This window comes from Triticum aestivum, chromosome 4D, assembly GCF_018294505.1.
Source record: "Triticum aestivum cultivar Chinese Spring chromosome 4D, IWGSC CS RefSeq v2.1, whole genome shotgun sequence".
Lineage (NCBI taxonomy): Eukaryota > Viridiplantae > Streptophyta > Magnoliopsida > Poales > Poaceae > Triticum > Triticum aestivum.
Genome location: NC_057805.1, coordinates 473,269,442 through 473,280,259, shown reverse-complemented (window position 1 = coordinate 473,280,259; position 10,818 = coordinate 473,269,442). Strand labels below are relative to the sequence as shown.

Sequence of the window (10,818 nt, the reverse complement as noted above, 5' to 3'; positions counted from 1 at the left end):
CTAGGCATACCTCGGCGCCGCCGTGGCCATCGAAGAGGGCGAAGAGGTGCGACAGGAGGCAGAGCGTGTCGGCATCAAGCCCCATCCCGTCGAGGTCACGGTGCCTGGCGAGCAGGCGCACAGGCATGTCGGCGAAGCGCGGGACCGCGGCGCATGAGTCCTCCATCGTCCCGCCGTGATCTGGCGAAGGTCCACCATGGTGGCAGCATGTCTGAGCGCATCTCTTCAGGCCGGCATGCCTTGCGGGACAAATCCACGCCAAGGACGATACCTGCGACAGTGCGGGGAGGAAGACGAGCGAAGGGGAAAGGGCCACGCGATTGAATCTGACGGCGCTAGATGTGTTTGGTCGTTTTTTGCAATCTGCCACACAGTTGTCGTATACATATTTCGTATTTTTATTCCCAGAAACGGTCAACTCAAATAAAAAACCGGTGTTCACACGGAGGGAGCCGGCGATCATGCGCACGGAGCAGCTCCAGTTTTCCCTGGTTCTCTGGTGACCGATCGGGGTTAATCAGTCAATCATTTTTTTAACACGGTACAGACGCAGGCACTCATACACACACGCATACACTCACCCAACGCACACACGCACACCCTATCCCTATGAGCACCTCCGAAAGACTGAGTCGGTATATTATCTTGAAATTTATGAAGTCACCGTAGGCACCTCGTCGTCGACGGGAACGTCTCCTCCCACTGAATGCACATCGCCGGAGATCCTGAAATAATCCAGAAATAAACACGAGCACCAGGACTTGAACCCTGATGGGTTGGGGATACCACAGTCCCTCTAACCATCCAACCACAGGTTGGTTCGCAAACAGTCAATCATTTGACCAGTTGACCATTGGCTTTTCAACAAAATGTGTGTTTTTTAACCTTGAATTAAAAGAACTCGTTCACAAATTCGAAAAAGTTCACTGATTCAAAAAGGTTAAGGACTTTAAAAAAATCACAAAATTGGAAAAAGTTCATTGATTTGGAAAAAAAAATTATTGTTTTTGAAGAAAAAAAATCACAAATATGAAAAACTTCATCAATTTTTGTAAAAGTTCATCCATTTTGAAAAAGTTCATCAATTCTGAAAAACAATTCGATTTTTTAAAAAAGGTTCACCAATTTGAAAAAAAAGTTCATCATTGTTTTAAAATAAGAAGTTTGTCAATTTTTTTTAAAAATAATTAATTTTGAATAAAATCCATCAATTTTAAAATTTTTTTGCATTTTTAAAAAGGAAAATAAAACAAAATTAAAGTAAAGAAAAAAAATAAAAAAATAGGAAAAGAAATAAACAAAACAAACCGGTAAAAAACAAAAATATTTAATAAAGGCTAGGTAGCTTCTAGAAGCTTCCCAAAACAGCGATCGAACTCCTCAGATACTTTTAAATGGGCGGGCCCACGCAGCACCGATGGAGGACGGAGGAGGGTGTGCGCCCGTTTGCGCCAACGCCTTTAACCGGCGCAACGAGCGCCGAATAGGATTTGGGCGGTTGCTAGTATTCGCTGAGTGGAGCACGTGACGGTACCTGTTTGCCACACACTCCCAAAACGGGTGTCAAATAGGATTTCGGAGGTTTCTCGACAGAGCAGATTCCTATTTGCCGGCCACTCATAAAACGGGTGTCAAATAGGATCGAGGGTTTCTCGGCAGGGCGGATTCCTGTTTGCCAGTCACTCACAAAACGGAGTGAGAACATGGTGGAACAATAAGCCACCCACCTTTCAAAGATAAGCACGGCCCACACTTTTCCTTGGTGAACTTGCATTCTCGATGCTGCATCGAGGATTTCCCGTCGCGGTTTACATCACCGAGCATACATAGGAAGTCTACTACTCTCTTATGTAAACTAATATAAGATGATATAGATCACTAGTTTACAGAGAAAGTACTAAGTACTCACACCGACATGCGTGATAGTGTCACACGGCATACATAGAAAAGGTCTAGCTACTATCAAAAATGATCTTACATTATCCCTCAAAAGAAAGTCTTACATTTTGGGAGGAGTAGTTTACATCACACCAGCGTGCAGGCAAAGATGACCAGTTTTCACCATGTCGAAACGTGCACGATTAACCCAACATACGGCCTCGAGTTCTTTTCTCCTCCATCGTTCCTGCGCCGTGCTAGCATCCACGTAAACGAATGGACAAAAAAGAGGAACAAGAAATAAAACGTTATCCAAGAAATTTACAAATGACAAAAAATTCGCACCTAGCTTGTGCAGCCTCGTTCCCCCCGTTCCTTGGCCCCTCCTGCCTCCGGGCGGCAAGATCCAAGGTCTGGAGCCGGAGGCAATTCCCCCCCAACTGCAAACAAAATCGCGGCTCGCAAGAACAAGAATAAAAGTCCGATCTTTCCTTTCCTCGTGCCGCCACCACCCCGCATCTACTTCCTCGCCACCCCACCCCACCCCGAGCTGATCGGTGTTCAGCTGGATTATCCAGGCCCCGGTCGATAAAACCGATGCTTCTCCAGCCTCGCTAACCCTAGCAGCAGCAGCCTCCGTGCGCCTTGGGCCCGCCGCCATGTCTTGGCTGGAGATGTGGCTGCCGGCCGCGGCCGAGGGGGCGGCGGCGGGGCTGTTCCTCGACGCCGGCGACGCGGCGGCGCACGGCGCGCTCCTCGCGGCCATGCCCGGCTGCTCGGCCTCCTTCGGCGTGCCGCGGCGGCGGCGTGGGAGGGCGCCGCCGGGGTTCCTCTCGATGACGATGTCGGTCAAGGGGGGCAGGGGGTTCGCGCCCGCCCCGGTGGGGCTGCTCACGGGCGGGGACGACAAGGGCGGAGGGGTGGAGGTCGCGGAGGGGCTGGTGGCCGGGAGGGGCGCGGAGGGGGTGGTGCTGGTGGAGGCCGACGGGAAGCTGACGGAGGAGGAGGCTCATTCTGGAGCCGGCGCCATGAACACCACCAAGCATCTCTGGTCTGGAGCCGTCGCCGCCATGGTCTCCAGGTATCGCCACAGTCCAAAGTATTATCAAAGTATATGGTTGTTGAAACTCCAAGGTGCATTGTTTGGGTATGCTGAGAAACACCATAGTTATGATGCAGTTACATCGAATAAACTTGCAGCAAAACAGTAGTCCCAAATACCATAGCTATAATGTCGTTCCCTTTCTGGTCAAATGAATTGAACTTGCTAGGATCGGCAAATGGCAATACACTGGTACGAGACTTCGAGTCATCTCAGACTATCCTCTTTGGGTTAGGTTCATTGCTTCCGTTTCAACACCACTGGAGGGGGATAAGATGTGGGTGTCAGATAATTATATTTTCTCAAACCTGCCTGAAACCTCTTATTTTCCAATATCAACATAGCTTTTCAGTCCCAAACAAGTTGGGGTAGGCTAGAGTTGAAACCTATAAGATCTCGAAACCAAGTCATGGTTCTGGCACGTGGATAGCTAACTTCCATGCACCCCTATCAATGGCTAGTTCTTTGGTGATATTCCAGTACTTCAGTTCTCTCTTTACGGACTCCTCCCATCTCAATTTTGGTCTGCCGGAACCTTTTTTTTATGAAGAAAAAATCTCCCAAGATAGATTGAAAGTCCACTATTTACAAACACCCGCCAACAACGAAGCCAAAAAAAAGAAGAAGAAAAAACGTCCTCAGCAAACGACCTAGGGGCCCTAGCTAGCCTGGACCTACAACAGCATGGGAAACAAAAGATTCGTTTCTGATACTAATGAATTTAAACCAAGCTGTGTGTTGTAAGCTCAGGTTCAGGGGTACTTAGAGAGTATGGTTGATTGAATGCAATTGATTGGAAAGTTTGTTAGTAAGCAGTATCTACTACCTTTATTAGGATTTTAGCCTTTTATTTTTCCTACTGCTTAGTTTTTGTGATAGATGGACTATGACATAAGTTAGTTATTTGTGGAGCACTTCATCTCAGATTGTCTTGCCAATTGCTACGAGTGCTTGGACATTGGCCTTTAGATGTAGCCGACTTCGACAAATTGGCCTTCTGTGGCACAACAATTAACTGCTGTTCTGTCCACTTCATTAAAAGATCTGTTTAGTTGTTTGTTCTGTTGCGCTGGATGCTGGTTTTCTCTTGTTCTGTTATCATAACGGTAGTGGAATCTGATCCTGTTTTGGCTCGTAGGGGTGAAAAAAAACAATCAAGTGCTACACTGTCCACTTCATTAAAACTTGTCGTCTTGGGTCATGCGTGCACGTGAAGTCAAACTTTTGAAACTATAACTTGTTCTTTTCGGTCATACGTTTGCGCGAAGTCAAATTTCCGAAACTTTTGAGTACCATGATCCTTTGTGTAGATTTCACTTGAAAAGTATTTTCATAACAGTGTCAGTTTAATGAATATACTGAAATAGAAACTTGCGGTCGAAATTGTGCTTTATAGACATTATCGATGTTCGAAATGACAAGCTTTACAGAACTGATGGTAGTACGTCATAAGTAGCATTTGGACATCCTAAGTTTTTGTGGGCATGTTTAGAAGTAATTTTACATCAAAGGGCATGAGGTAAGCCTGAAGTTGAGGCAGCAAGAGCTGTGTCTTGTTTGATCTATCAGAGGAAACTACATCCATTTCTTACCGTAGCCAAAATAGAGCCATGATCTTAGAAATAGGAAAGGTAATATCACTTAGGTTAAGATCAATGTTACTAGGTTGACTGCATGGAATTGCAATCGGTGTGTGATTCTACACAAGTTTCAAATTTGTGGTTTCTGCAGCTTTTAGGGAGCAAAGCAGAGCTCATTAATGCTGTGGCTTCAGCAATTAGCATAGTTTACAGCCTGGCCAGTCCACTTGCTGAAGAGAACATTATGTCAGAGATAAATACACTATTACATATAGTGAAACGAGTTTGTTAGAATTTCCTATTTAGGGTTGCTGATTGCTCACTAAATTTGGAGATATACTTAGCTCGAGAACACACGGTAATATAGAGCTGACCAGTAGTGACAGCAGAAGCTAGAGACAACAGAGGCAATAGTTTAGCCTTTCTCTTGCCCACATAACGCTGTGGATTGTTGTGGCGGTGTGCCTTGGCCCCTAGCAGCATCATTGCGCTACCACAAAGAAAGAACATCGGCTACTTTGTTAGGTACTGCTATGTTACGGCCAGCTGGCTACACAAGAAGCAGCATCAGGCTAACCACAGGGGTGCTTCACGTATGGAAGGTAGGATTTAGAAATTATTGTTTTCGTTATTAAATCTATCTTGCCTATTAGAAGGATGGAATGCCTTCTTTATAAGCATAAGGAGTAAACAAAGTCAGTGGTCTATACTCTTTTGCTATGATCTTCCTTGACCTGCTAGTCTAGATCCTTTCCCCCCCAAATTAGTGGCCTCCTTCACCTAGTGCCGTTCTGCTTCAAGTCGTCGCTGCCCGACCCCCCTCTGCCCCTAAGATGGATTTTTATCCGGTTGAAAACTAGGTTCACAGCAGTCAAATTGCTTCTTCTAAGTGCAACACATCGGCAGTTAATACGGTTAGCTTGTGTACATAGTACTGTGTAGTAGCATTGGTTTGATATTGAATAATGATTAAGGAGGCTTGAAGGATATTGTTCTGGGTTACCCTTCTAGCTGCCAAAATCCACTTCTATCAGGTTCTTGAGTTTATAGAAGAGCTGTCACTTCTCTTTTCTGCCCTGTGGGCTGACCTTGCGCAAATGGTCTCTTAGAATCTCAAGGACCTGATAGAGATGGATTGTGGTAGTTATGGGGGTATGTTGGCTCCGACCCAGCACACCCAGCACAATGTCCTTCAAGCCTCTTCATTCAATAGCTAAACGATGCTACTACACATTACTATGTACACAGATCATCGTACTAACTTTTAATAGCCCCTGGCCTCTCTTGAGCATTTATCTGTATTTGCTACTTATTTTAGATGTCTGTCTTGGTGAGTTGGTGTAATTGGACTCTGCCATCTACTCCCTCCGTCCCAAAATAAGTGACTCAACTTTATACTAACTTTGTACTAAAAAGTAGTACAAAGTTGAGTCACTTATTTTGGGACAGAGGGAGTATTTTGTTCTGCTCCAGCCTCCAAGAAAGATCTGGACCTTCATCCACAAACTAGATTCCAAGCTATTTACTTGATATGACATGCCTACTATGGCACTGTTCTATCTTAACAGAAAATACACCCTTACGTTCCCTATTCCTTTTTTTTTGGAATCCTGCGAATTAGGGATGCTATTTTCTGCCCGCTTTCAATGTATTATGTGTAGGCAGTTGCTTTCTTATGCTGCTGGAAACCTAGAACGTATAAACTTAAAACATGAATGCCAATAAAGACAAACCTGAAACTAAGGGCATCTCCAAAGCGGACCCTCAAACCGCCTGCATCCTTCCGGACCGACCTGTCCGGACACAGTTTGCCGTCCAACGCGGTACCTCATCGGTCCGCTGACGCGTCCGGACGTCCGTTTTCCCGCAAACCGGAACCAAACCAGGGGGAGCTTTGCGGGAGTCCGGACATACTTCTGGCCAATCAAAAGCCACCATGTGCCCTCTCTCTGCCCGGATGAAGGAAGGCCGCTGCTGGCTAAGTAATTAATTTGGCGGAAGCTAGCATGTTTAAAGGCAGCATTTGGCGGAAGCATGTCTAAAAATGACCATGCATTTGGCGGAAGGTGTTCTCTTGCCAAATGGCAAGGGGATTAGCAGGCCATGGCAAAAAAGCTACTAATCACGTACAGTAAGTAGCTAGCTAAAAGCCGGAAGCAGGCTACCATTCTATTTGGCGGATGGCGGAAGCAGGCTAAAAGTGATTAGTGAAACATTTCGTTACTTTGGCAGATGGTGGAAGCAAACTACTAAAAAGCCACTAATCACATATCTAACCATACTAGATTTGGCGGAAGCTAGCCTTCTGCCAACAAAAAAGTTACATCACAAAGTTTTTTTAAACATGTAATATGATTTGGTGGAAGGCTATTTAGCTGAGTCTGCTATTTGGTGGAAGGTTAGCGAAAGACGTTTTTTACAAGTTATAGAGGCGGAGATATAAGGTATAGGGTTGGATGGCCGGCTCCCGCATCAGTGTCCGCAGACTGGTCCCCACCAGTCTGCAGGTGGACACGGTGTCCGCCTGTCTGGTTTGAGGGTCAGCGTTGAGATGCCCTAAACCACCACCTGTACCAGAACCTGGCTAGTTTCAGGGGGTAGTCCAGGATGGAATTTTGATTGTGATAATTAATATGTGAGTCTGTATTTCCATTTCTGCTGCTTTAAGTATTGAATATTTCTTCCCTAATTTGTATATCTCGTGTAGAACAGTTGTTGCTCCTCTTGAAAGGCTAAAGTTGGAGTATATAGTTCGTGGTGAGCAGAGGAATCTGTTTGAGCTTATCCAAGCGATTGCAACAACGGAAGGACTGAAAGGCTTTTGGAAAGGGAATTTGGTCAATATCCTCCGTACTGCTCCATTCAAGGCGGTGAACTTCTATGCATATGACAGTTACAGAAAGCAACTTCTCAAATGGTCTGGTAATGAAGAAACAACCAATCTTGAGAGATTTATTGCTGGTGCTTCTGCTGGTGTTACAGCAACGATAATGTGTATACCCATGGATACAGTATGTTCTCTTGGGTTCTGAATTATCTCACTTTTTTGTGCCATCATTAATTGCTAAGTACTGTCTGGATTAACCTATTGATTGCAGATTAGGACAAAGATGGTAGCTCCTGGTGGTGAAGCATTAGGTGGGGTTATTGGTGTTGCCCGCCACATGATCCAGACTGAAGGGTTGTTCTCACTGTACAAGGGATTAGTGCCTTCTCTTATTAGCATGGCACCCTCTGGCGCTGTATTCTACGGGGTGTATGACATACTGAAGATGGCTTATCTGCATTCCCCCGAAGGAAAGAGGAGGATATCAATGATGAAACAACAAGGTCAAGAAGCAAATGCATTAGATCAGCTTGAGTTGGGCACTGTTAGGACCTTACTCTATGGGGCCATCGCTGGATGCTGTGCTGAGGCAGCCACATACCCTTTTGAAGTAGTTAGGAGACAGCTACAGTTGCAAGTCAAAGCAACAAAGATGAATGCACTCGCAACATGCCTAAAAATTGTTGATAAAGGAGGAGTACCAGCACTCTACGTTGGCTTGATCCCCAGCTTGTTACAGGTACATGTTTCTTCCAGAAAAAAAACCATTTGCACATTCAGGGTTAGCCTTATCAATGCATCCATTTGATTTGTGGATTTAGTGATCAGCTTTGAGCCCTAGCTCATGGTTTCCCATGTAATGTCGGCAGATCTCAGTGAATTATTTAATAGATAATGGTATTCTAGTGGTTCTGATTTCCCTATGGAAGGGGCAACCAAGTCTAGTGTGTGGCTAGGTTATTCGGTAACTTAGATCTGCATATGTTCGTTATCCTGACTATTTGTGTCATTCAACTTTGCATGCTAGTTTTGTTTTGGATTGTCTAGTGTAACCAAGCCTAACGTGTGCCTAGATTATTCGGTAACTTAGACCTACATATATCTGTTAACCTTAGTATCTGTGCTATTCAACTTCACATGCTAATTTGTTTTGGATTATCTGATGTAACTGATTATCTTTCTCCTCTTCTTCAGGTTCTGCCATCGGCATCTATCAGCTATTTTGTATACGAGCTAATGAAGATAGTCCTGAAAGTGGAATGAGTGCAAGTTGATTCTTTGTGCCAATGTAGCAAGTTCAGGAGACTCAGCTGACATCACCTTGGTAAAAGTTGCAAGCAATCGTCGATTTACCAGTGCATCTAGCACATTTTCTTTTTTCTAGTAGGCTTACTCCACGAAAGCTTCAGAGGCTGTGAGTGTAGCTTCATTTTGGTCAAAGCATTATTCATTTGAAGCTTTGCAGTCACAATATTAGGTCATCCGTGCCTCTTTCTCTTGCTCATCTATAGCAGATTGAGCTGTGGCCGAGTGAAAACATGTGTGCTTCCTTGCCCTTAAAATTCCAGTTTACAAGGTTTCAACTTTTAATGTTTGATGTACTGCAAGCCAGGACGATTTTTTTTTCTACAGGCTCTTGAGAACTGATGTTCCCCTCCTGGCTCAACTCAAGTCAGCCGTGCAGACGTTATATCCTGCTTTGTTTAGATTTGCACTGGCTTACTGCTGATTAATGGTCTACCTCCATTTCGACGATCCATTTTCCATTTGGTCTATTATGTGAAGACACACAATGTTTAGGCCTTTTTGGTTTTTAGGAATTGAGCAAAGGGAAAATGTAGGATTTTTTTTCATCTTGGTTGCAAAGGAAAATCAAGGTAATTTTAAATTTTACTAGGATATCATTTTGTAGGGCCTGTTTGGTTCATATGTCTCTAGAAACGTTGGGATAGGAGAAACGTAGGATTGGCATGTCATGCGATGCTTAACGCTACATGAACTGAAACCATGAATTTGTAAAAGCAGTTGTCCTGTTGCACATGACAAATGCCATAACTGCTCTACAGTATATATCCATGAAATATAAGCTCAGGGTCTGTAGAAAACAAATGCTCCCTCCGTAACTAAGTATAAGACGCTTTTGCGGTTTAAATTGAACTGAGAAAACTTCTTGTATTTAGCTAGAGAGGGAGTAACATTCTAATTATGGCTTCATTTCGGAGGAAAAAAACACCGTGTTTCTCAGTATCTAATTACGGTATAACTATCCCAGCCAGCCAAATTAGTTCTGCTCCGGTGTTTTGCTCACTGTGCGTCGTCACTATGCTGGAATCGGCCTTGTAGTACGGTCAGCCGACCTCCCGATTCTTCTCGAGGTCGGGTCAGCTGCTTTGGTGCGGCCCAGTTGTTTCATGCCACTAGCACACGGTGGAAGCCACAAGGGCGAGCGAGAGGGGATGTGAATTGGCTTCTTGATTGTAAACAGGGCTGTGATTGTTGCAATAATGCGTGACGCGTTGATGCGCGTGGGGTTGCAGCAGCAGCAGCAGCAGCAGCAGGAGGGGTACTGTCTGCAGTTGCTCTGGTCTTGGCGGCAGCACGCACGTCGGCATGGCCGCTGCCGCTGCACCCGGGCCAGCCCCCGCTCCGTTGTGACGGAAGCTTCATCGTACCAGCAGACCCGTTCCGATGGATGCTCACCCGAAGCCGCCTGGTGACTGTGGCTGTGAGGTGAGCACTCTAAAAGCTGCCGCTGATTGCTTGCTTGGTTGCCTGTTGTTGATCGGCCAACACAGAGCACATGGCGCCTGCCGGTAGCAGCGACGTCGGCTTCGTCTTGGTGGACACCTGTGCGCCTGGGGAGCGGAAGCCTGTCCATGTCTCCATGCATGACAAGCAGCGGGTGGATCCACCTTTTTGTGCATCAGAGTTGTTGGCCGGGGTATCCGGGCGTACATGGCATGCATGCTTGAGCTGGAAAGCCGAGCAGGTTCAGGGTCAGGGGTTAGGTGCAAAGCCGCTACCGCTAGCTGCAAGACTCCATGTAGACAAGTATACATGCTAGCCTAATGGAGGGCACGATCCATGATGCTTAAGTTAATTATCTTTTACTACCATCCTGCGAATTTTCTAAGGAGCAAGCAGTGGATAGCTCGGTGACCGCGGACTGCAATCATGCGCGCGCGCGCGTGCCAAAGCCTGACCACGGTTCGGAGACGGGCTAGCACGCCGTGATCAGAGCGACCGGGACGTGTGGTGACTTGGCTCCGGCTCCGTGAAGGTCAATTATTATCTCTTCTTCTGCCCCATGCAGGAGCCAGGAGACTTGAAGCATTTGCCACGATCATCACTTCTTTCAGGCTAAGCGTCAGTGCGTGGCATAGAAAAGAATATCAGCATCGATTTTGGGCTGAGAGTAGTAGGAGTAGTAG

The 10,818-nt window shown here is 45.8% G+C and overlaps 1 protein-coding gene across 1 annotated transcript; it reads left to right on the top strand.

Moving 5' to 3' along the window:
* The first annotated feature begins 2,241 nt into the window (after positions 1-2,241).
* LOC123098741 (probable mitochondrial adenine nucleotide transporter BTL3) lies at positions 2,242-9,014 on the top strand. The gene is made up of 4 exons (XM_044520810.1): positions 2,242-2,959; positions 7,268-7,571; positions 7,659-8,126; positions 8,582-9,014. The coding sequence occupies exons 1-4, from the start codon at positions 2,538-2,540 to the stop codon at positions 8,648-8,650; spliced, it is 1,263 nt and encodes a 420-aa protein (XP_044376745.1). The 5' UTR covers positions 2,242-2,537; the 3' UTR covers positions 8,651-9,014.
* Positions 9,015-10,818: the final 1,804 nt, after the last annotated feature.

What these genes read in the sequence shown, in the direction of transcription:
- LOC123098741 (XM_044520810.1), top strand. Translation starts at nt 2,538, where the DNA reads ATGTCTTGGCTGGAGATGTGGCTGCCGGCCGCGGCCGAGGGGGCGGCG. An exon ending in TGTGTATACCCATGGATACA is followed by an intron (nt 7,572 to 7,658) that starts GTATGTTCTCTT and finishes TATTGATTGCAG; the next exon opens with ATTAGGACAAAGATGGTAGC. An exon ending in TGATCCCCAGCTTGTTACAG is followed by an intron (nt 8,127 to 8,581) that starts GTACATGTTTCT and finishes CCTCTTCTTCAG; the next exon opens with GTTCTGCCATCGGCATCTAT.